Raw genomic sequence first — 27,702 nt, forward strand, 5'->3', positions numbered from 1 at the left:
CATTACTGGGTATATATCCAAAAGACTATAAATCGTTCTACTATAAGGACACATGTACACGAATGTTCATTGCAGCACTGTTTACAATAGCAAAGACCTGGAATCAACCCAAATGCCCATTGATAATAGACTGGATTGGAAAAATGTGGCACATATACACCATGGAATATTATGCAGCAATCAGAAATGATGAGTTCGTGTCGTTTGTAGGGACATGGATGAATCTGGAGAACATCATCCTCAGCAAACTGACACAAGAACAGAAAATGAAACACCGCATATTCTCACTCATAGGTGGGTGATGAAAAATGAAAACACATGGACACAGAAAGGGGAGTACTAAACACTGGGGTCTATTGGGGGGAAAAGGGGAGGGCCAGTGGGAGGGGGAGGTGGGGAGGGATAGCCTGGGGAGAAATGCCAAATGTGGGTGAAGGGGAGAAGAAAAGCAAAGCACACTGCCATGTGTGTACCTACGCAACTGTCTTGCATGCTCTGCTCATGTACCCCAAAACCTATAATCCAATAAAAAATTAAAAAAAAAAAAAAACTGGAATGAGAGAGCATACAGATGTGGCATTCTGCCATATATGTCTTGGTAGATCTCCACAGTATTGGCTGCTTGGTTGTGATTATGAATTTAGTAAATTCTACAAGATACGTTATTTTCTTATAATATGATCAGTTCATACTGCATTGTCAATTGATACATTGCCAAGGCCTAATTCTTCTACAAGTTTAAATTGATTATCAACATTGTCACTTTTAATTATATATACAACTAAACCATCAAGTAGGATATTGACCCAATCTGGGAAAAACGGTTACATTTTTGCAAAAATTCAGAACAAAGCTGCTGAGGTGATTTCTACATGGAATATCAAATGCAAACGCAAATACCCATAAAACAATAATCAGACCAAACTTCACACACTGCAAAATGACAGTCTCTGACATTATTCAAAAACAAAACAAAAGAAGTTTACCATAATTCTGCACTGATGGCCAATGACAATCTTTTCTTACAAACAGAATAATCAGAGGCTAATAATAAGAAAGAGCACCAGCCAAGAGCAGTAGCTCATGCATGTGATCCCAGCACTTTAGGAGGTAGAGTTAGGATTGCTTGAGCCCAAGACTTAGAGAGCAGCCTGAACAACACGGGAAAACATCATCTCTACAAATAATATATATTTTAAAAACATGAGCCAGGCATGCTGGCACAAGCCTATGATCTCGGCTCCCTGAGAGGCTGAATGAGAGGGATGCTTGAGCCCCAAGAGATTGAGGCTGCAGTAAGCCATGATCACGCCACTGCACTCCAGCCTGGGTAACAGAGAAAGACCCTGGAAATAAAAAAAGAAAGAGACAGAAAGAGAAATAAAGAGAGAGAGAGAGCACAAGAGAGACTGAGAAGGAGGGAGGGAGGGAGGGTCAGTCCAAGATGGCTGAATAGGAAAAGCTCTGGAGTGCAGTTCCCAGAGAGAATGCAGAGAGTGAGTGATCACTGCATTTCCAAATGAATTTTTACTGCCCACAGACCAGGGGATTCCTGGGCAGAAAAGTGCCACGAGTCTCCAGCACAGTAGTTTCAGCTGGTGCAGCAGGTCTCCCCACAAAAACTCAAACAAATATGGACACCATTTCAACTGGTTCCTGGACCACCTGGGAGACAGAGTCACCTATTCAACTGAAAAAGAGTGGGCTGAAACAGGGAGCCAGGTGATCTGGCTCAGCCGGTCCCACCCCCACAAAGACCAGCAATCTGAAACACTCTGGATTGAAAGTTTCACAGCAAGCACAGCTGGACTAGGGACAATCAAGCTCTGTGGGGGAAAGGACATCAGCCATTACTGAGGCAGTCCACCACTATCAAGGCAGTCCGCCATTACTGAGGCAGTCCACCATTACGAGGCAGTCCACCATTACTGAGACAGTCCGCCATTACTGAGGCAATCTGCCATTACCAAGGCAGTCCACCATTACAGAGACAGTCTGCCATTACTGAGGCAATCCGCCTATACAGAGACAGTGTGCCATTACTGAGGCAGACTGCCATTACCAAGACAGTTCTAACTATATCTCTATAAAGAAAACCACAAGGTAGTTCACACAACAGCTGAGCAGAGCCCATGGCAGCTCAGCAACACCTCTGCTGGCAGACTGTAACTAGGCTACCTCCTTGCTGGACAGGGCATCACTGAAAAAAAGGTGGCAGCAGGTCAGGAACTTATAAATAAAGCCCCCCTTCCCAGGACAGAATGCCTGGGAAAAAAAGGTGATTATGAGCTCCACTGCAGCAGACTTAAATGTACCTGCCCAGCAGCACTGAATGGAACAACAGAGCTCACAGCTCAGCACTTGAGCTCCTATAAGGGACAGATTGTCTCCTCAAGCAGCTCCTTGACCCCTCTCCCTGTATATCCAAGGAGACACCTCATAAAGGAGAGCTCAGGCTGACATCTGGCAGGTATACTTCTGGGACAGAGATAACAGAAGAAGAAACTGGCAGAAGCCCTTACTGTTCTGCAGCTGCTGCAGGTGATCCCCAGGCAAGCAGGGTCTGGAGTGTACTTCCAGGAGTCCTGCAGCAGAGGGACCTGACTGTTAGAAGGAAAACTAAAAAACAGAAAGAAATAATTTCTTCATCAACAAAAAGGACATCCACTCGGAGATCCCATCTGTAAGTCACCAACTACAAAGACAACAGGTAGATAACTCCACAAAAATGGGAAGACACTCCCAAAACATGCCAAATGGTAAAGAGCATCACCACAATGAAGAAACTGTGTCAACTAATGGGCAGAACAACCAGCTAGCATCAAAATGGCGGATAGAATTCACACTTAACAATATTAACCTTAAAAGCAAATGGGCTAAATGCTGCAATCAGAAGACACAGACTGGCAAATTGGACAAAAAGTCAAAAGTGATCGGTGTGCTGTATCCAGGAAACCCAGCTCACTAGCAAGGATACACATAGGCTCAAAATAAAGGGATGGAGGAAGATATACCAAGCAAATAGAGAGCAAAAAAAAGCAGGAGTTGCAAACCTAGTCTCTGATAAAATAGACTTTAAAGCAACAAAGATCAAAACAGACACAGAAGGGCATTACACAATGGTCAAAGGATCAATGCAACAAGAGCTAACAATCCTAAATATATACACACCCAATACAGGAGCACCCAGATACATAAAGCAAGTTCTTAATGACCTACAAAGAGACTTAGACTCCCACACAGTAATAGTGGGAGGCCTTAACACTCCACTGTCAATATTAGACAAGATTAACGAGACAGAAAATTAAGGATATCCAGGACTTGAACATAGATCTCGACCAAGCAAAACTAATAGACATCTACAGAACTCTCAACCCCAAATCCACAGAATATACATTCTTCTCAGCACCACATCACATGTACTCTAAAACTGACCACATAACTGGAAGAAAATCACTCCTCAGCAAATGCAACAGAACGGAAATTATAACAAAAAACTCTTAGACAACAGTACAATCAAATTAGAACTCAGGATTAAAAAACTAACTCAGAACCGCACAACTTCATGGAAAATGAACAACTGGCTCTTGAATGTTGACTGGATAAACAATGAAATGAAGGCAGAAATTAAGATATTCTTCGAAACCTACAAGAACAAAGACACAACGTACCAAAACTCTGGGACACATTTAAAGCAGCGTCTAGAGGAAAATTTATAGCAATAAATGCCCACATGAGAAGCAATGGAAGACCTAAAATAGATGCCCTATCATCAAAATTGAAAGAGTTAGAGGAGCAAGATCAAAAAAACTCAAAACCTAGCAGAAGACAAGAAATAACTAAGATCAGAGCAGAACTGAAGGAGACAGACACACAAAAAACTCTTCAAAAAATTAATAAATCCAGGAGCTTGTTTTACAAAAAAACAACAAAACAGAAAGACCACTAGCCAGATTAATAAAAAAGAAAAGAGAAGAATCAAATAGATGCAATAAAAAAAGATAACGGGGATATCACCACTGATCCCACAGAAATACAAACAACCATCAGAGATTACTACAAACAATTCTATGCACATAAACTAGTAAACCTAGAAGAAATAGATAAATTTCTGGACACTTGCACCCTCCCAAGCCTAAACCAGGAAGAAGTCGAAATCATGAATAGACCAATAACAAGGTCTGAAGTTGAGGCAGCAATTCATAGCTTACCACCAAAAAAGCCTAGGTCCAGATGGGTTCACAGCGGAATTCTACAAGACATACAAAGAAGAGCTGGTACCACTCCTTCTGAAACTATTTCAAACAATACAAAAAGAGGGAATTCTTCCTAAATCATTTTATGAGACCAACATCATCCTGATACCAAAACCCGGCAGAGACTCAACAAGAAAAGAAAACTTCAGGCCAATAGCCATGATGAACATAGATGCAAAAACCTTCAATAAAATACTGGCAAACTGATTGCAACAGCACATCAAAAAGCTTATCCATCAGGATCAAGTAGGCTTCATCCCGGGGATGCAAGGCTGGTTCAACATATGCAAGTCTATAAACGTAATTCACACATAAAAAGAACCAAAGAAAAAAACTACATGATTATCTCAATAGATGCAGAGAAGAGGAGAAGACCTTCAACAAAATTCAATAGCCGGTATTGATGGAACGTATCTCAAAATAATAAAACCTATTTATGACAAACCCACAGCCAATATCATAATGAATGGGCAAAAACTGAAAGCATTCCCTTTGAAATCTGGCACTAGGCAAGGATGCCCTCTCACCACTCCTATTCAATATAGTATTGGAAGTTCTAGACAGAGCAATCAGGCAAGAAAGAGAAATAAAGTGTACTCAATTAGGAAAGAAGAAAGTCAAATTGTCTCTATTTGCAGATGACAAGATTGGATATTTAGAAGATCCCATCGTGTCAGCCCAAAATCTCCTGAAACTGATAAGCAACTTCAGCAAAGTCTCAGGATATGAAATTGATGTGCAGAAATCACAAGCATTCCTATACACCAATAATAGACAAACAGAGAGCCAAATCAAGAATGAACTGCCATTCACAATTGCTACAAAGAGAATAAAATACCTAGAAATAGAACTAACAAAGGATGTAAAGGACCTCTTCGAGGAGAACTACACACCACTGCTCAAGAAAATAAGAGAGGACACAAACAGATGGAGAAACATTCCATGCTCATGGTTAGGAAGAATCAATATTGTGAAAATGGCCATACTGCTCAAAGTAATTTATACATTCAACACTATGCCCATCAAGCTACCAATGACCCTCTTCACAGAACTGGAAAAAACCACCTTAAACTACATATGGAACCAAAAGAGAGTCCGCACAGCCAAGACATTTCTAAGCAAAACAAACTAAGCTGGAGGCATCACGCTACCTGACTTCAAACTATATTACAAGGCTACAGTAATCAAAATAGCATGGTACTGGTACCAAAACAGAGATATAGACCAATGGAACAGAACAGAGGCCTCAGAGCAATGCCACACACCTACAACCATCTGATCTTTGACAAACCTGGCAAAAACAAGCAATGGGAAAAGAATTCCCTGTTTAACAAATGGTGTTGCGAAAACCGGCTAGCAGTGTGCAGAAAGCAGAAGCTGGACCACATCCTGACACCTTACACTAAAATTAACTCCTGATGGATTAAAGACTTAAACATAAGACCTAACACCATAAAAACCCTAGAATAAAACCTAGGCAAAACCATTCAGGACATAGGCGTATGCAAGGACCTCATGAAAAAAACACCAAAAACATCAGCAACAAAAGCCAAAACAGACAAATGTCATTCAATTCAACTCCAGAGTTTTTGCACAGCAAAAGAAACAATCATTAGAGTGAACTGACAAACAACAGAATGAGAAAAAATTTTTGCGATCTACCCATCTGACAAAGGGCTAATATCCAGAATCTAAAAAGAACTAAAGCAGATTTACAAGAAAAAACAAACCCATCCAAAAGTGGGCAAAGGATATAAACAGACACTTTTCAAAAGAATACATGTATGAGGTCAATAAATAAATCATCACTGGTCACTAGAGAAATGCGAATCAAAACCACATTGAGATAACCATCTCACACCAGTTAGAATGGCAATTCTGGAGACAACAGATGCAGAAGAGGATGTGGAGAAATAGGAACACTTTTACACTGTTGGTGGGAGTGTAAATTAGGTCAACCATTGTGGAAGACAGTGTGGCAATTCCTCAAGGACCTAGAAATAGAAATTCCATTTGACCCAGCAATCCCTTTACTGGGTATATATTTAAAGGATTATAAATCATTCTATTATAAAGACACATGCACAAGTATGTTTACTGCAGCACTGTTTAAAATAGCAAAGACCTGAAACAAACCCAAATGCCCATGGATGATAGACTGGACAGGGAAAATGTGGCACATATACACCATGGAATACAGGCAGCCATAAAAAATGATGAGTTTGTGTCCTTTGTAAGGATATGGATAAAGCTGGAAACCATCATTCTCAGCAAACTGACACAAGAACAGAAAATCAAACACATGTTCTCACTCATAGGCAGGCGTTGAACAATGAGAACAGATGGACACAGGGAGGGGAGCATCACACACTCGGGTCTATTGGTGGAAACTAGGGTAGGGACCACAGGGGTTATGGAGTTGGGGAGGGATAACATGGGGAGAAATGCCAGATATTGGTGATGGGGATGGAGGCAACACACCACAATGCCATGTATGTACCGATGCAACAATCCTACATGTTCTTTACATGTACCCTAGAACCTAGAGTGCAATAATATATATATATATACTTAAAATAAAGAAAGAAACAAAGAATAAATACTGATAATAAATGATTTGAGCCTATTTTAGACCTACACTCTTTAAAGGACTGAACTAATTGACTAATACTAAACTAAGACACTTCCATTTATTATTTTCTGTAAGAAGGAAGAAACTTATAGTTTCTGACCTGTATCCCCAAAGCCATGTTCTTTCCTCTATATTATACTGCCTTCATAGTATGTGAGAAAAAGGAATAATTCCAAGTAGCCAAAATACTCCAAGACCAGACATATAAATATTAGAAAATGTATTTAATTCTACAAAATGTTATTGAAATGTCCAATGAAAGCCATAAAAAATTTCAAGTAATATTTGGACTGAAAAAATATAAATGACCAGAAAAAAATGGTATAATCTTTTATTTCAAAATAAAGACAACTATGTATTTCACTCAAACTACTATAAAAAAGTTGTCTCAAAATTCAAACTAAGAAAATTTCTAATTTTCATTATAATATTCTGCTTGATAAAACAAGTAACAGTCATTAACAATAGTGTATATTTCATTGCTAATCTGTGAGAAGATAGAAGTAAATTACCTGCACAGATTCACGTGTAATCAATGGTAGTTCTGACAATGCTGATTCAGAAGTACTCTCATTTTCATCAGTTGACTCATGGTCTTGCTTAGGTTGTAACTTAAGAACTTCTGAATTTTTATGTTCAAGAGGTCCTTCTTCATCACTGGAAACAACAACTAAAAAGGAAAAAAAAATGTACTTTTATTTATTCTTTTTTTTTCAGATACAGTCCCCTGATCTCGGCTCACTGCATTCTCCACCTCCCATGCTCAAGCAATTCTCCTGCCTCAACCTCCCAAGTAGATGGGATTACAAGCACCCGCCACCAGGCCAGCCAACTCATATTTTTAGTAGAGATGGGGTTTTACCATGCTGGCCAGGCTGGTCTCAAACTTCTGACCTCAGGTGATCCACCTGCCTCAGCCTCTAAAACTGCTGAGATTATAGGCGTGAGCTACTGCACCCAGCCAAAAAAAAATTTATTTTAAATGTGTAACAATAATATATTAAAAAAAAAAAAAAAAAAAAAACTTTCAGCCGGGAATGGTGGATCACTCCTGTAATCCCAGGACTTTGGGAGGCTGAAGTGGGTGAACCCCCTGAGGTCAGGAGTTCGAGACCAGCCTGGCCAACATGGTGACCCCATCTCTACTAAAAATACAAAAATCGGCTGGGCGTAATGGCTCATGCCTGTAATCCCAGCACTTTGAGAGGCCAAGACAAGCAGATCACCTGAGGTCAAGAGTTCAAGACCAGCCTTACCAACATGGAGAAACCCTGCCTCTACTAAAAACACAAAATTAGCCGGGTGTGGTGATGCATGCCTGTAATCCCAGCTACTTGGAGGCTAAGGTAAGACAATCGTTTGAACCTGGGAGGCAGAGGTTGCGGTGAGCCGAGACGTGCCACTGCACTCCAGTCTGGGCAACAAGAGTGAACCACCATCTCCAAAAATAATAATAGTAATAATACAAAAATTTAGCCGAGCATGCTGTCGCACACCTGTAATCCTACCTACTCAGGAGGCTGAGGCAGGAGAATTGCTTGAGCCCAGGAAGCAGAGGTAGGTAGCAGTGAGCTCAGATCGCATCACTGCACTCCAGCCCAGCTAACAGAGCCAGACTCTGTCTCAAAAAACAAAAAAAAAGAACTTTCTAATTAATGGAATTTATTTTAAACAATCCTGTTAAATTTAATCATCTAAATTTATTCAATTTAGAAACACACCTATTATTTTTATCTGATTTATAGCAGTTATACACAATGACTCCGTATCAACACAATTATTCAACAGTTACCTGCACCCTCACCTTCTAAAGAATAAAGATGTTTAAAAATGGATAAAACCGTGAGGAGGCCTTAGGAACAAGTTCTAGTTCTAACAGTGTATTGTGCCACCACTAAATCATACTTTCATTCTTGTTACATGAATTGCTTCAAGGAGGGGGAAATGAATAACTAGGGGAAGATGTGGGAGACTATTCTCTGGAGAGCCTCTAAAACCTTTGAAATTTCATTGTAGCAGGTGATGGCATCAAATACTCAGAGGCTACTTAAATCAAAATTAATAATTAGATAGCACTTAAACTCTCCACACTTCAACTTCATCAACTAAATGACACTAATGATGGTCCTTAAAGAATCTATTTTTAAACTACTGAGATTACAGTGTACTAATCTAAGAAAAAATTACTTCTGTTTTCAAGTCCTCCATTAGTTTACCTAAATACACATATATATATATATATATATATATATATATTTGAGACGGAGTTTCACTCTTGTTACCCAGGCTGGAGTGCAATGGCGCGATCTCGGCTCACCGCAACCTCCGCCCCCTGGGTTCAGGCAACTCTCCTGCCTCAACCTCCTGAGTAGCTGGGATTACAGGCACGCGCCACCATGCCCAGCTAATTTTTTGTATTTTTAGTAGAGACAGGGTTTCACCATGTTGACCGGGATGGTCTCAATCTCTTGACCTTGTGATCCACCCGCCTCGGCCTCCCAAAGTGCTGGGATTACAGGCTTGAGCCACCGCGCCCGGCCCCTAAATACATATTTTAAGTCTTATGAAGGAGACCCCAAACTCCAAGCCTTTTTTCCTAAAGTTAATATATTCCACAGTGATGTCATAAACAGCTTATTGCCTTAGCCAAATTTGTTCAAGAGGAAGAAAAAACAACTAAGTAAAACAGAGGAAATTAAGTAACTTTATAATCCTCCTGTCACTTACTTGGTTCAGCTGAGATCAATGACTGGTTCCCTTCATTACATCCTCTTAGAATAGGCTTTTCTATGGTATTCAACTCAGTCTCATCCTTCTCAATCAGGGAAGAAATCCCCACATTATCAGTGGAATTAGAGCTCTGAACAATTTCAGTGGTTGAACAGGCAGAGGCACTTTTGGTGGTGTTACTGAAAGCCAACTCCTGACTGTTAAGTGAGGATAGTTTACTAAAATCACTTGTTGTAGGTGTAGATGTAATTTCTTCAAGCAGTTTTGGATCCTGATGATAGTTTTCACTTGACTTTTCAAACTCAGTGGATATTGTTGAGTCATCATCTTGTTTTTTCTAAACATAAACACAGAGAAAAAAGAGCATTTTTCAAATTTGGCTTGCTTAATCCATTTTTAAATTCTTAAAAAATATATAAAAGGGACAATATTGTATCATTTCTATAAGTAGATGGATAGAAAACTAAACAATGACACTACATTATGCTTGATACTGTCTCCCAAGTATAAAGATACAGGGTTTGGTCTGTCCAATCTGATGCCTGATAATTTTTTAAAGGGCAAAATTAGGAGATTTCCATCTTTACAAATGCTTTATCAGACGGTCTGCCACTATCTAAGTCAACTTTAGAATAAGATTTATTTATATATTTTTATTTTGCAAAAGTAATAACGCCAATGTGACCAACTACTTTGGTTTAAAAATTTAAAAATTAACAATATAACATTAAGAATTCTGAAAATCAACCATTGCCTTCAATATCTCATTTACTGTATAAATCTAAATCATGTTTGTAATTACAACCCCAAAACATTACAAGGTCCTGAAATGATTTACAGATCAAAGAAATTGAAGACCTGTCTTGCTGTTTTATTGCCATCTATATATTAAGTCTTTGAAAACAGAAAATGTATATATTTAATACGGTAATTATTTACTTACAGTAAATTCCCTAAACACATCAGATAAACAGAAGCTTAAAGAATTTGGTAAGTAAATTACTACTGATAAATACATCTAATAATAATTTTACAGAGCAAGTAAAAAAGCGAGTGACTGGACAGCATGAATAGTATTTGGCTGAATTAAGGAAAAAGAAAAGCCTAAAGGATATATAACAAACTACTAAGGAAAGAGTGATACAAGAAAAGGAGAAATTTAAACTTTTTTACTCATTCATAATATTTGAAATTTGTTCCAATAACTCTTTATCACCAAGAAAAGTTACATTTAAAATTGTTTCTTAAAAATAAAGCTAACAGTGAACCAAAAAAGAAAGAAAGAAATCTGATACTAAAAACAGAAAACTTTCTCCCCTTCCCATGCAACTGTATTGCATGCTCTGCACATGTACCCCAAAACCTAAAATGCAATAAAAAAATAAAAATAAAAAAATTTTAAAAATTAAAAAAAAACAAACAGAAAGATAGAGGAACATTATCTGGCCACAGTCAACTCATTTTTATTACAGCATAAAATTATTTCCTATAATATCACCTCTACTTACTGTCTGTTCTGTTGACATATCCAAAGAAGTACAATTTTGAGAATCAGGTAAATTATTTCTAAGCCTTCTCTTTCTCTTCCGGGAAATCAGAGTAGGTTCTATTTTTGAATCAGAATATTTAACATCCTTGTTTCTGCTTTCCTGTTCAAGATGATGACAATCTCTACTTCCACTGGTAAGGTCTTAGAAAACAAATTAAGTATAAATATGGGCAAAAACGTATAGAGAGAATCTCTTAGAAGAGCTCAAAGAAACATCATCAAAATTGCTATACTACTTCCAAAGCTCATTAAAACAGAAGTGTATGGTTAAATTATCATACTGACACTGGATGACGGTAAAGGCATGCCCCATTTTAATTGGTATACACCAAGTAAATGTTCCAAGTAAATACACCAAGTAAATGCCCCATTTTAATTGGTATACACACAAAGTAAATAGTTGTGAGGTGAGAAAAATACATAAGGAAGAAATATTCTTTTTCAGAGTAGCCAAAGCAAAGCAACCAAACTGTTTTTCTATTTGCTATAAATGCATTTGGCTGCACTATGAAAAAAAGGGTGTCTTACTAAAATCTGGAAAAATTCATGTCTTAAAGTTTGATAATTCAACATGACTTTATAAACTAGTCTTTTAAAAATGTAATTTACATACATATTTTTAGTGGAAAGGGACTATAATTTGAAAGAGTGTTTATCGCTGCTTTTTAAAAAGGAGCCAAAATATCTTTCCTCAGTAGTTGACTGTAATATGTGATCATTCACAGGGTTACCAATTTACTTGTCAGTTTATTTCTTCTTTTCAATAATCAAGACTATGTCCTTTTAAGTCTCCAATAAATCCCTTAGTCTAGAGAAGTGCTTCCTTTTTTAAGTCAACAAGACATCATTTTGAAAACCATGCCAATCATTACTAAAAAATTTAATATTTCTGTTATCAGATATATGTACCATACAAAAATGCCTTCTAAAAGTCTCCTCTTAATTAACTAAAATTTCTCCTGAATTATCTTGCTTTCTGAATCTATGTCATATAAGTACCAACTCGAAGTTTATACAAGTCACAAAGCAGTTGCCTTTAATTCACCATTTTCAATTCATCTAACTGACTGGCCTAACTTCTCCATTCAAGGAAAGTTCATGATTTTTAAAATCTTCTCTTCACACTATTCTTGCTTTTACTCTAACTTCAACAATTCCTAATAATTAATATTCATGATAATTTGTCTTTGACATTGCTTAAAGGAAGGCACTGAAACAGGACTGAGGGTAAAAATTCCAAGATAGTCAATTGCCTTTCAATTTACAGAGAAAACACCTTACTCACTCCCTAAGGAAAATAAAACTCCTCCCAAATCATCAACACAATATTTAGGACAGCATGTTAAATTTTATATGTAATACTGTAAACTATAAAAGTGGTCAAATACAATTTCTACACATAATGTATCAAACTATAATTTCTAAACATAAATATTGTACTACAATAAAAAGACTCAAAAATTATACTACAATAAAAAGACTCATAAAAGGAAAAGGGCTTGAGAAAAACTTGATTATACAGGAGTCTCATTTTAAACAATTTATTATTTGCTATCAGTCAAGACTGTCTCATGGAAAAAGGAATAACTTTGTTAAATAGAATGAAATATTGTAAAAATAGGATTCCACTTGCATTATATATATATATATATATATATATAAAATTTAACCTGAAAATACTACTGGCATATATAACTAAAGAGGTAGCAAAATCCTGTAAACAAAAGAATATTATTTCCAAGGTATTATGTGGTAAAAGCAAATTCCAAAAGGCAAACAATGCACTACCAAAAAAAAAAAAAAAAAAAAAAAAAAAAAAACCGGTACACCTAAGGTTTAATTCCAAATTTCCATTAATTTACAGGTTTTTATTAAATAACTGGTATCAGATGTAGGAGGGTAAACACTGCTTCAATAAAGGTACAACAGCTAATTTTATTAAAAACACTTTCCCTACCAGTTGCAGTACCTTCAGGGATACTGAAAAACTAAAAAGTGTTTCTTTTGTCATGTACTTTCCCCTTATGCATGTCTACGATGCCGCTGTAATCTTGAGGGAATACTCCTGGGTACAAATCAGAAAGTATTTGATTCAAGTCAATATGAGGACTGTTAGCCTCAGATTCTATCACTTTCCTAGGTAGAGCAGGAATCTTTGTCTTGATAACATCTGAACTGACCCCACTTGTACAAATACTTATATTTTTACTTGGTAAAATACAGTCATCCTTCAGTATCCTCAGGGTTCCAGGGACTCAGGATACCAAAACTGATGGATCCATAAGCCCCTAAAGGTAAAATATTTACATATAACCTGCATATATTCTCCTTTATAGTTTAAATAATCTCTAGATTACTTATAATACCCAATACAACATAAATACTATGTAAATAGTTGTTACACTGTTTTTTATTATTGTATTATTTTTATTAAGGTGTTTTCAAATATTTTCCATCTGTGGTAGATTGAATCTGCAGATACAGAATACAAAGATACAGAGAGATGACTGTAATTATTTCTAAGAAAAGTATAGTTTATAAGCAAATTAATGTTTTTCATTATACGTTGACAGTACTTAGTGACTAACTGGAAATTGATCTGTACAAAGTCTCAGCACATTTTCCAAAGACTGCCTTTACAAGAGTTTCAGCTGGTTTCTTGTACAAATAAAAGTTGTTAGTCTAATTTCTTTTTTTTTTAACAAAAAAGAATCTTTAAATAGTTGTGCTCCAAATGAAGTGGATTTTGCATAGTGTCATTAAAATACTTTTTTTTTGTATCGTGAATAACTTATGAAATCACTCAAAAATAAAACAGTGGCAAGGCTCATGCCTATAATCCCAGTATTTTGGGAGGCCGAGGCAGGGAGATATCTGGAGCCCAGGCATTTGAGACAGCCTGGGCAACATGGCACGACGCTATCTCTGCAAAATACAAAAACTTAGGTGTGGTGGTGCATACCTATATTCTCAACTACTCAGGAGGCTGATGTGGGGGAGAATCACTTAAGCCCAGGAGGTAGAGGCTGAAGTGAGCTGTGATCATGTGTGATCATGCCACTGTACTCCAGCATAGGTGACAGAGTCATGCCCTGTCTCAGAAAAAGTAAAAGAAAAAGAAAAGAAAGGAAGAAACAGACCTCAACAAACATTTGAAGCTATCGATAATCCAAGAGACCCTGAAGGTGTTAGTTTCACAATAATGTAGTAAAATTATTTTTCTCTAAATATCAGTAAACTATTTTTAATTCTTGAAAGAGAGACAAAAAAGAAAAAGAAATCAAATCACAAATCCTATATGCAAGGAGGCCTACGAAAAATTTTCAGAAGTCTAGGAAGTATTTACCTTCAAATTTGCTAATAGTGGCTTGTTTTGGCATCCTCCTAAAGTTGAGAGAAATTCTAATGAATAGAGAATGTATTTCATAGTAGGCGAATAGACAGTGATAAGCTAATAATAAAAACTCAGTTAGCAGTAACTTTAATATCCATGGAAACAACACCTAGAAATAGCTAAACATAACTTCATAGCCATATCCCAGTCTCCCCAAAGAAGAAAACAAATATCCAAATTTAACTTTTGGAATTAGTAAATAAATCTGGAAATGAGTACTACACCACATCAAGAGGAGGTTTTGCAACTCTTATGTTGCCAAATAATCTCCCTTTACTTTCACATATCCTTTTAAAGTAAAATGAAATACTTTATTTATAACAAAAATTATTATAAATACAATAGGCACAAACTCAAATTCCAATAGTTTTCTAAGGTTCACAAACCTTTAGGCTGAGTATCAGACATTAAAAGAGAAATGCTGTCATCAGCTTTTCGTTTTTCTTTACTGTGTGAGGCCTGCTTCCCAGAATTGTTGTCTGTCTGACTTTGTTGTGAGTACCTGCAGAAAAGATTTGTATTATACTCAGTTCTAATACAGCCCAAATGAATTTAGAAACCTAATGGCATAAATTTAAAAATCCAAAAGGTTACAAACACAGTCCCACATGGCATACTGTAAGATCTGGTCTGGATGGTGAAAAATATGTATTGAATTCGGATTTAAGAAATAAGCTATCTTTCTTTTCCACCTTTAAATTCCCCATGTGTGTTTTCGGGGGGAAAAGGGCTATCAACATTGGAGGATTGTACACATGCAAAATGAGCAAGAGAGTAATATTATACAAGTATTAAATAAGTTAGGGTTAAAAAGTGAAATTCCAAGAACACAAGTACCCCGATAATCAAACAATTACACGCCAAAGCTGAATGTTATTATATTTCAAGCACGGTTTATGTATCAAAAAGTAAGTGTGGTAACAAATTTCCAATAGTACGTGGCAATAAATTTTACCTATAGAGAAAATAATTTAAAGCCTAAGGTACTGGTAAAATAACAAATTTCGAAATGACAGGCACAATATTATTACTAATAAAAATTTAGAAATATAAAACATACTATAATGTATAAATGCATACATGTAAAATAAAATATAAAAATTTAGACTGGAAGGATTCAAGCCTATCTGGATAGTAGATAACTCTAAAGAAGGACAGTAATAGAATCAGGGAATATAAAATAAATAAGTTTTCAACTTTCTATAATACTTTAAAAAAATTAAATCTAAAAAAATAAAGAATTATGTTGGTTAAATCTCAGTGATATGTATTGGGATTTTAGTTTCCTTATGTACATATTTAAAGTATTTTATAATTCAAAAAATATAAATAATTTACATCTAAGGCAACTAGTGTAAGTCAAAAACAAGGACTATAAAGGCCAACAACACATAACGCCTCTTTGTCTTGAGAGAATTATTTGGAAGGCTAAAAATTACTTCTATTATAAATAAAAAAGCTACAGTATTCAAACATTGCCAGTGTAGTGTCATAAAGAAAGAGTCATTGCTCCTATTACATTGCTCATTTTCATATATACTTTGGTACAATTTTCTTTATTTTCAGATTGGAAATTAAAAGACCAAATAATCAAAATTGTGAGGGAGGGTGAGCCACTTTCACTTGCAAAGAGATTCTGACTGAGTCCAATTATTCCACTCCTCAACCCTCAAGAATCATTCAACCAGAGCTTGGTGATAACCTTTAGCAGTAGAATATAAATAACTCCCACATGTATAGCATTCGTATAATGGAACACTAGGCATAAGTAGGTTAAAAGACTGAAACCTAATAGGACTGCAGAATGCTTTTCTTCCTCTCGCATCTTACCACCACATTCTTAAAGGTCTATTTACAGTAATTGCTTTTATCTGGTACATCATGTCCAACTATCCAAAAAAAAAAAAAAGAAAAGAAAATTAAAAGCACACTAAAAGAAAAAAATCACAGTTTGACAACAAGTATCAGAACAATAACCAGACATGTCAGAGATGTTGAATTATCAGGCTAGAAACTTAAAACAAATATTATCAACAGATAAAGTATACAGCATATAAGCACTTATGGGCAACATCAGCAGAGAGAAAGTGTAAGAAAGAATGAAAAAGAAACACTAAAAATTAAAACACTGTAACAAAAATGAACAATGCCTTGGATGGGCTCACTGGTAGATAGGATGTGAAAAAGGAAAGAATCCCTGAACTTGATTATATGTTAATAGAAAATTCCAACACAGGAAAGAAAAAAAAAAGACTTAAAAATCCATAACATAATATTAAAGAACTGTGGGACAACTACAAAAGGTGTAGCTCGGGCATAATGGGAATATTACAAGGAGAAGAAAGAGGTAAAGAAACAGAGGAAATATGAAAAGCAATAATGCATGAGAATCTCCCCAAATTAACGTCAGACACAATATCACAGATTGGCAAGTCCAGAGAACACCAAAGAGAATAAATGCCCAAAAAACAACACCTAGGCATATCATATCAAACTGAAAAAATCAAAGATTTTAAAACAGTTCATAAAATCCAGAAGAAAAAAAAAAACCTTAACTACAGAAAAACAAAGATAAGCATTTTATCTGATTTCTCAGAAACCATGCAAGTAAGAACATTATGGAGGGAAATCTTTTAAGTGTTCAGAAAAAAACCTACCAACCTAGAATTCTGTATTCTGTGAAATTATCCTCCATAAGTGATACAGAAATAAGGATGTTCACAGATTTAAAAAGATGAAGAAGAAGATAATAACCTGCTGCAAGTAGACCTGTCTTCCAAGAAATGTTAGAAGTTCTCCAAAGAGAAGACAAATGACATAAGTGAGAAATTCAGATCTGTGTCAAGAAAGAGCATCAGGGAGCACACTCAAGATGGCGCTGTGAGAACAACCCAGGATTGGAGTTCTCGTTGTGTCTGCGGAGAGGTGAGTCTGAGCTGCATTTCCAGACTGATCTTTGTTGCCCACGGAACGGGGAAATTCCCAAGTGAAGAGGAGACGCGGGACGCCAGGCAGATATTCCGCCTGGCGAAGCCGGCAGCCGGGGTGGCGGCGGCCGGCCCTACCCAGCGCTCCCCACAGGGCGCGCTTGTCCGGGTGCCCCGTTGAACTGGCAACCGGAGACGTGAGAGGGCTGGACTTGAGACTGAGCTAGACTTGGACAGTGGGCCAGCCCAGGGGATTGCAGGAACAGAGCGTTAGGGTTGGCCCAGTGGGACGAACAAAACTGCAATTTCAAACAAGCCCAGCACAGACGGCCCGAGACGCTCTGAGGGGGAGGGGCGGCCACCATTACCGAGGCAACCCGCCCCAACTGAGATACACGCCCATTGCTGACGCAGCCAGCCGTTGCCGAGGCAACCCGTCCCTACTGAGATACACGCCCACTGCTGATGCAGCCTGCCGTTGCCGAGGCAACCCGCTACAACAGAGAGACTCCTCCGCAGGGCGGGGCGGAGAACAGCAGAACAACAGAGCCAGGGCGAGCCTCACAACAGCAGGGCGGAGCCTCGGCAGGCAAACAGTGGCTAGTCTGCGTCCTAGCTGGGCAGGACCTCAACGGACATCCAAAAATAAAGCCCAAACCCCTCAACACAGAGCATTTGAGAAAAAAAAGGGTTTTTTTAATGAGCTCTGTTGCAGCAGAATCAAACATAGCAGCCTAACAGCCCTGAATGAACAACAGAGCTCACAGCTCAGCAATTAAGCCCCTATAAAGTACAAACTGTCTCCTCAAGCAGCTCCCTGACCCCTCTATATCCAAAAGACTGACATTTGGCAGGCACCATCCTGGGACAAAGATAGCAGAAAAAGAAACTGGTAGCATCCCTCGCTGTGCCACAGCTGCTAGAGGTGCACCCCAGACAAGCAGGGTCTGGAGCGGACCTCAGCAGTCGTACAGCGAAGGGGCTAGACTGGTAGAAGGAAAACCAAGCAACAGAAATACTTCATCATCAACATTCAGGGTGTCCACTCAGAGACCCAATCGAAAAGTCAGCAACTACACAGACGACCAGCAGACAAATCCACAAAGATGGGAAGAAACCAGCGCAAAAAGGAGGAAAACACCCGAAACCAGAACACCTCTCCTCCTAGAAAGGACCAAAACTCCTCACCAGCAAGGGAACAAAGCGGGTCGGAGAATGACTGCGACCAAATGATGGAATTAGACTTCAGAAGATGGATAATGAGAAACTTTTGTGAGCTAAAAGATCATGTATTAAATCAATGCAAAGAAACGAAGAACCTTGAAAAATGATTTGAAAAAAGATTCGAGGAAATGATAACAAGAATGGATAACTTAGAGAGGAATATGAATGAATTAAAGGAGCTGAAAAACACAATACGAGAACTTCGCGAAGCATGCACAAGTTTCAATAGCCGAATTGACCAAGCAGAAGAAAGAATATCTGAAGTCGAAGACCAACTCAATGAAACAAAACGAGAAACCAAGATCAGAGAAAAAAGCGCAAAAAGGAATGAACAAAGTCTCCAAGAAATGTGGGACTATGTGAAAAGACCTAACCTACGTTTGATAGGTGTACCAGAAGGGGACGAAGAGAATGAATCCAAGCTGGAAAATACTCTTCAGGACATCATCCAGGAAAATTTCCCCCACCTAGCAAGACAGGCCAACACTCAATTGCAGGAAATTCAGAGAACACCACAAAGATATTCCACAAGAAGAGCAACCCCAAGGCACATAATCGTCAGATTCAATAGGGTTGAAATAAAGGAGAGAATACTAAGGGCAGCCAGAGAGAAAGGTCGGGTCACCCACAAAGGGAAGCCCATCAGACTCACAGCAGATCTCTCGGTAGAAACACTACAAGCCAGAAGAGAGTGGGGACCAATATTCAACATTCTTAAAGAAAAGAACTTTCAACCCAGAATTTCATATCCAGCCAAACTGAGCTTCAGAAGTGAAGGAAAAATAAAATCCTTTGTGAACAAGCAAGTACTCAGAGATTTTGTCACCACCAGGCCTGCTTTACAAGAGCTCCTAAAAGAGGCACTACACATAGAAAGGATCAACCAGTACCAGCCATTCCAAAATCACACTGAATGCTAAAGAGCATCAACATAATGAAGAATCTACAACAACTAACAGGCAAAACAGCCACTTAGCATCAAAATGGCAGTATCAAATTCACACATAACAATATTAACCCTAAATGTAAATGGACTAAATGCACCAATCAAAAGACACAGACTGGCAAATTGGATAAAAATAAAAAACCCATCAGTGTGCTGTATCCAGGAAACACATCTCACATGCAAGGATACACAAAGGCTCAAAATAAAGGGATGGAGGAAGATTTACCAAGCAAATGGAGAGCAAAAAAAAGCAGGAGTTGCAATTCTCATCTCTGATAAAATAGACTTTAAAGCAACAAAGATCAAAAGAGACAAAGAAGGCCATTACATAATGGTAAAAGGATCGATACAACAAGAAGAGCTAACGATCCTAAACATATATGGACCCAATGCAGGAGCACCCAGATACATAAGGCAAGTTCCTAAGGACTTACAAAAGGACTTAGACTCCCACACAATAATAGTGGGAGACTTTAACACTCCACTGTCAATACTAGACAGATCAACCAGACAAAAAATCAACAAGGATATCCAGGGCTTGAACTCAGACCTGGAGCAAGCAAACCTGATAGACATTTACAGAACTCTCCACCCCAAATCCACAGAATACACATTCTTCTCAGCACCACATCACACCTACTCTAAAATTTACAGGAAAAAAACAAACAAGCCCATTCAAAAGTGGGCAAAGGATATGAACAGATACTTTACGAAAGAAGACATATATGAGGCCAACAATCATATGAAAAAATGCTCATTGTCACTGGTCATCAGAGAGATGCAAATCAAAACCACATTGAGATACCATCTCACGCCAGTTAGAATGGCGATCATTAAAAAATCTGGAGACAACAGATGCTGGGGAGGATGTGGAGAAAAAGGAACACTTTTACACTGTTGGTGGGAGTGTAAATTAGTTCAACCATTGTGGAAGACAGTGTGGCGATTCCTCAAGGCCTTAGAAATAGAAATTCCATTTGACCCAGCAATCCCATTACTGGGTATATATCCAAAAGACTATAAATCGTTCTACTATAAGGACACATGTACACGAATGTTCATTGCAGCACTGTTTACAATAGCAAAGACCTGGAATCAACGCAAATGCCCATTGATAATAGACTGGATTGGAAAAATGTGGCACATATACACCATGGAATATTATGCAGCAATCAGAAATGATGAGTTCGTGTCATTTGTAGGGACATGGATGAATCTGGAGAACATCATCCTCAGCAAACTGACACAAGAACAGAAAATGAAACACCGCATATTCTCATTCATAGGTGGGTGATGAAAAATGAGAACACATGGACACAGAAAGGGGAGTACTAAACAGTGGGGTCTATTGGGGGAAAAAGGGGAGGGCCAGTGGGAGGGGGAGGTGGGGAGGGATAGCCTGGGGAGAAATGCCAAATGTGGGTGAAGGGGAGAAGAAAAGCAAAGCACACTGCCATGTGTGTACCTACGCAACTGTCTTGCATGCTCTGCTCATGTACCCCAAAACCTATAATCCAATAAAAAATTAAAAAAAAAAAAGAAAGAGCATCAGAGGGAAGAATCAATAATAGTAAAATAAAATGTTTTATTTTTGTTATTTGTAAACTATAAATGCCTATATTCAAAAAGAAGAAAGATCTAAAATGAGTAATCTAAGCTTCCAACTTAGGAAATGAGTAAAAGAAGACCAAGTCAATTCCAGAGTAAGCGGAGAACAGAAAACAGGAGCTTGACAAAAATCAATGAAACCAAAAGCTGGTTACTTGAAAAGATAAATAAAATTGAGAGGTTTCTAGCCAGATTAAGAAAAAGACACCAAATACTAGTTTCACAAATGAAAGAGAAAACTTCACTACAGATACCACAGATAAGAAAAGAACAGTGAAAGTATAATAGGAATATTATGAACAACTATATTTGATAAGCCCATATATTTGATAACCTACATGAAATACATCAATTTCTTGAAAAACATAATCTACCAAAACTCACACAAGAATAAACAGACAATCTAAATGGACATATATGATTTTTTTAAATGGATTAATAATTAATACACTTACAAAAGCTACCACATTTGACACAAATGGATTCACAGGTAAATTCTACCAAACATTTCAGGATGAAATTATACCAATTCTCCACTACCTCTTTGTAAAAATAAAAGCAGGGGGAATATTTCCTAACTCATCCTATGAAGCCACTATTGCTCTAATACCAAAAACAAAGATACCACAAGCCAAGAAAACTAGACTAATACCTCTTATGAGACAGATGCAAAAATACTCAGGAAAATATTAGCTATGAGAATCCAACAAAATATAAAATAGAATTATACAAGACAACTAAACATGATTTATCCCAGGTATGCAAGGCTGTTTCAACATTTAGAAACCTATTGGTGTAACTGATTGCATCTAAGCTAATGAAGAAAAATCACATGATCAGGGTCAAGGCCAAAATGGCCCACTAGAAACAGGCGATTGGAGGCTCCCACTGAAAAGAACCATAATTAAGGTGTGAATCCTTCACTAGCAACCAAGGTATCCAGGTTCTCTCAATAGATCTGACTACGCAGCTGGCATGACCCACAGAGAGGAAGGAAGAGCAGTGTGGTATGGCAGCCACCTGAGAGCCACATAGGGCAGGGGAGCCCCCACCCCCCAGCCAAGGAAGGCACTGAGTGAGGGTGCTACCCAGCCAGGCAAATCGTGCTTTCTCCATAGAACTGTGCAACACATGGAAACCATGCTTTTTCCACAGAACTATGCAACCCATAGATTGGAAGATCCCACTCGCGAACCCATGCCACCTGGGCCTAGCGTCACAACCCTGAAGCTGTGCACATTCTCAACAGCCTCTGAGCTGGAATCTGCTTAAGCCTGCTGAGCTTGTGGGGTGAGGAGCGACCAGCATCACAGCTGCAACCACCTGCTGTCTAAGCTGTTTGAGCTCCTTGAGGAAGCAGCATCAGCCAGCACTGGAACTCATAACTGCCTAACAAGCTAAGCTCCCTGAGCGGGGGAAAGGCATCATCCACCTCTGTAGCTCCAGGCTGTGCTTTTCCACTGCTGACACCAGGGAGGCTGGACAACTTCATCCCAAGAGGTGTTCCCCACAGCCCAACAAGCTGGCTGTGGCAGACTCCCACCAGAGAGCCTCTTAAGGCCTGACCCTGACCCATCCTTCCTCCCTGGGTGGGGCTTCCCTGCATGAACTCCAACAACTCCAACTGGAGGCTCAGGAACAAAACCTGGATCTCCCTGGGCCTGAGCCCCAGGGGGAGTAGTGGCTGTAGTCTCTTCAGACCAGCCGACTAGCCTTTCCACCTAGTGGTTCACACAAATCCCAGCAGCCCAGATGAGTGGGTTTGCCCCCAGCGAGGCACCCCCCCTCTGCCAAAAGACAGTCAAAGTACTTTGTTAAATGGATCCTGTTCCCTGTGCCACCCAGCTGGGTGAGACCCTCCAACAGGGCTTGTCAGACACCCTATACAGGAGCAATCCTACTGGTATCAGGTTGATGCCCCTCAAGGTCAGAGATCCCAGAAGAAGGAGTAGGCACCCATCTTTGCTGTTCTCCAGCCTCTTTGACTGACATCTCCAGGCATGGGAGTGAACCAGATCAACCGGGCCTAAAGGGAACCCCCAGTGAACTGCAGCAGCCTTACAGAAGAGGGACCTGACCAATGCAAGAAAAATAAACAGAAAGCAACAATAGCATCAACAATAAAAAAAAGTCCCCCCCAAAAAAACCCATCCAAGAGTGAGCATTCTCAAAGATCAAAACCAGACAAACTCATGAAGATAAGAAAGAATCAACAAAAAAAAATGCTGAAAACCCAAAAGGACAGAGTGCCTCTTCTCCTCCAAATGATTGCAACGCCTCTCCCCTAAGGACACAGAACTAAACAGATGAAAGGATGGACAACTTGACAGAAGCAGGCTTCAGAGATGGGTGATGAACAAAAACTCTGCTGAGCAAAAGGTGCACATTCCAACCCAATGTAAACAAGCTAAAAACCTTGGTAAAGATTAAAGGAGCTACTACCTAAAATAACCAGTTTAGAGAGGAACATAAATGACCTGATGGAGCTGAAAAACACAGCAGAAGAACTTCCTGAACCAGACACAACTATCAATAGCCAAATCGACCAAGTGGAAGAAAAGATATCACAGTGTGAAGACCACCTTGCTGAAATAAGGCATGCAGACAACAAGAGGAAAAAAAAGAAACAAAAGGAAAAAAGCCTTCAACAAATATGGGACTTCCAAAAACACTGAACTTATGATTGATTGAAGTACCAAAAGGAGACAGAGAATGAAAACAAGCTGGAAAACACACTTTAGGATATTGTCCAAGAGAATGTCCCAATGTAGCAAGACATGCTAACATGCAAATTCAGGAAGCAACAGAGAATACCAAGATAACCCAGGAGAAGATGAACACCAAGAAACATAATCATCAGATTCTCCAAGTCTGAAACGAAAGAAAAGTGTTAAGGGTAGCCAGAAAGAAAGGCCAGGTGACCTACACAGGGAAGCCCATTAGACTAACAGCAAACCTCTCAGGAGAAACAATACAAGCCTGAAGAGATTGGCAGTCAATATTGAACATTCTTAAAGAATTTTTGGCCCAGAATTTCATATCCAGCCCAACTAAGTTTCTTAAGTGAAGGAGAAATAAAATCCTATCCAGACAAACAAATGCTGAAAAAATTCATTACCACCAGGCCTGCCTTGCAAGAGCTCCCAAAGGAAGCACTAAATATGAAAGGGAAAAACTGGTACCAGCTACTGCAAAAACACACCAAAATATAAAGCCCAATGATACTATGAAGAAACTGCATCAACTACTGTGCAAAACAACCAGCTAGCATCATGATAACATGAACAAATTCACACATAACAATATTAACCTTAAATGTAAATGGGCTAAATGCCCTAATTAAAAGGCACAGAATGGCAAACTGTATAAAGAATCATGGGTGTCCTGTATTCAGGAGACCCATCAGACATGCAGAGACACACATAGGCTCAAAATAAAGAGATGAAAAATAAATTTACCAAGCAAATGGAAAAAAAAAAAGAAAATGAAAAGTAGGAGTTGCAATCCTAGTCTCTGACAAAACAGATTTTAACCCAACAAAGATCAAAAAAGACAAAGAAGGGCATTATATCATAGTAAAGGGACCAATTCAAAAAGAAGAGCTAACTATCCTAAATATATATATGCACCCAATACAGAAGCACCCAGATTTATAAAACAAGTTCTTAGAGAACTACAAAGAGACTTAGACTCCCACACAATAACAGTGTGAGACTTTAGCACCCCATTGTCAATATTAGACAGATCAACAAGACAGAAAATTAACAAGGACTTGAACTCAGCTCTGAATCAAGTGGACCTAATAGTCATGTACAGAACTCTCCACCCCAAATCAACAGAATACACATTCTTCTAAGTGCCACCTGGCACTTATTCTAAAATTGGCCACATAACTGAAAGTAAAACACTCTTCAGGAATGCAAAATAACTGAAACCATAACAGTCTCACAGACCACAGTGCAACACAATCAGAATTCAGGATTAAGAAACGCACTCAAAACCACACAATTACATGGAAGTTGAACAACCGGCTCCTGAATGACTCCTGGGTAAATAATGAAATTAAGGAAGAAATCAAGAAGTTCTTTCAAACTAATGATAAAACAGACAACATACCAGAACCTGTGGGACACAGCTAAAGCAGTGTTAAGAGGAAAATTTATAGCACACCCACATCGGAAAGCTAGAAAACTTTGAAATCAACACACTAAAACACAATTTAAAAAGCTAAAGAGGCAAGTGAAAACTAATCCAAAAGCTAGCAGAAGACAAGAAATAACTAAGATAAGAGCAGAATTGAATAAGATCGAGACAAAAAAAAATCCCCCCCCAAAAAAAAATCAATGAATCTAGGAGCTGGTTTTATGAAAAAAATTAACAAAATAGATAGACTGCTAGTCAGACTAATAAAGAAGAACAGAGAGAACAATCAAACAGACACAATAAAAAATGATAAAAGGGATATTACCACTGACCCCACAGAAATACAAACTACCATCAGAAAATACTATAAACACCTTTACACAAATAAACTAGAAAATCTAGAAGAAAGAAATAAATTCCTGGACACATATACCCTCCCAAAGCTAAACCAAGAAGAAGTCTTGAATAGATTCAGAATCCCTGAATAGACCAATAAGAAGTTCTGAAATTGAGGCAGTAATTAATAACCTACCAATCAAAACAGCCCAGGACCAGCCAGATTCACAGCCAAAGTCTACCACAGCCATAAAGAGGAGCTGCTACCATTCCTTCTAAAACCATTACAAACAATTGAAAAGGAGGGACTCCTCCCTAACTCATTTTATAAAGCCAGCATCATCCTATCAAAACTAGGCAGAGACACAACAACAACAACAACAACCTTCAGGTAATATCCCTGATGAACATCGATGTAAAAATCCTCAATAAAACACTAGCAAATTGAATCCAACACTGCAGCAAAAAGCTTATCCACCATGATCAGGTTGGCCTCATCCCTGGGATGCAAGGCTGGTTCAACATACACAAATCAATAAATTTAATCCATCACATAAACAGAACCAATTACAAAAACCACGATTATCTCAATGGATGCAGAAAAGGCCTTTGATAAAATTCAACATCGCTTCATGTTAAAAACTCTCAACTAGGTATAGATGGAACATATCTCAAAATAATAAGAGATATTTATGAAAAACCAACAGCCAATATCATATTTAATGGGCAAAATCTGGAAGCATTCCCTTTGAAAACCAGCAAAGGTCTGTGACCACTCCTATTCAATACAGTATTGGAAGTTCTGGCCAGGGCCGTCAGGTGAGAGAAATAAAGGCTATTCAAATAGGAAGACAGGAAGTCAAATTGTCTCTGATTTTATATTTAGAAAACCCCATTAGTCATCCCGAAAACTCATTAAGCTGATAAGCAACTAAAGAAAATGTGGCACATATACACCATGGAATACTATGCAGCCATAAAAAAGGATGAGTTGATGTCCTTTGCAAGGACATGGATGAAACTGGAAACCATCATTCTCAACGAACTGACACAAGAACAGAAAACCAAACATGTTCTCACTCCTAAGTGGGTGTTGAACAATAAGAACACATGGACACAGGGAGGGGAAGTTCATACACCAGGGCCTGTCAATGAGTGGGAGGCTAGGGGAGGGACAGGAGGAGGGTGGGGGGCTGGAGAGGGATGGCAGTAGAGGAAATACCCAGTGTAAATGATGGAGTGATGGATGCAGCAAACCACCATGGCACATGTATACCTATGTAACAAACCTACATGTTCTACACATGTACCCCAGAACTTAAAGTATAATTTAAAAAGCTTTTTAAAATGTCACGACAGAGACACCAAAAGCAATTGCAATAAAAGCAAAAATTGACAAATGTTTGATTAAACTAAAGAGCTTCTGCACAGCAAAACACTATCAACAGAGTAAAGAGGCAATCTATAGAATGCGAGAAAATTTTTGCAAAGCATGTATCCGACAAATATCTAATATCCAGCATCTGTAAGAACATAAACCAATTTAGAAGAAAAAAAACAACTCTATTAAAAAGTGGACAAAGGGCATAAACTGGCACTTTTCCAAAGAAGAAATACATGTGGACAACAACCACATGGAAAAGACCTCAATATCACTGGTAACTAGAGAAATGCAAATTAAAACCACAATGAGATACCATCTCACACTAGTCAAAATGGCTGCTACTAAAGAGTCAAAAAGTAAGATACTGGCGAGGTTGCAGAAAAAAGGGAGAACTTATATACTGTTGGTGGGAGCAACAATTACTTACCAATTGTGGAAAATAGTGCAGCCATTCCTCAAAGACCTAAAGACAGAACTACCATTCAAGCCAACAATCCTACTATTGGGTATATACCCAAAGGAATATAAATCATTCTATGATAAAGACACTTGCACGTGCATATTCACCGCAGC

The 27,702-nt window shown here is 38.3% G+C and overlaps 1 protein-coding gene across 19 annotated transcripts in view; it reads right to left on the reverse strand.

The window, feature by feature from the left end:
* The window catches only part of SENP7 (SUMO specific peptidase 7), a 221,804-nt gene that overhangs the window by 35,377 nt on the left and 158,725 nt on the right, over positions 1-27,702 (reverse strand). For all 19 annotated transcript variants that reach the window (XM_078352245.1, XM_078352240.1, XM_078352244.1 and 16 more), the window contains 4 exons: positions 14,948-15,063; positions 11,127-11,308; positions 9,616-9,955; positions 7,401-7,558 (listed from right to left, as the gene is read on the reverse strand). In XM_078352245.1, coding sequence (XP_078208371.1) covers positions 7,401-7,558; positions 9,616-9,955; positions 11,127-11,308; positions 14,948-15,063 — 796 coding nt within the window. The remainder of the gene's footprint in view (positions 1-7,400; positions 7,559-9,615; positions 9,956-11,126; positions 11,309-14,947; positions 15,064-27,702) is intronic.

This window comes from Callithrix jacchus, chromosome 15, assembly GCF_049354715.1.
Source record: "Callithrix jacchus isolate 240 chromosome 15, calJac240_pri, whole genome shotgun sequence".
Classification (NCBI taxonomy): domain Eukaryota; kingdom Metazoa; phylum Chordata; class Mammalia; order Primates; family Cebidae; genus Callithrix; species Callithrix jacchus.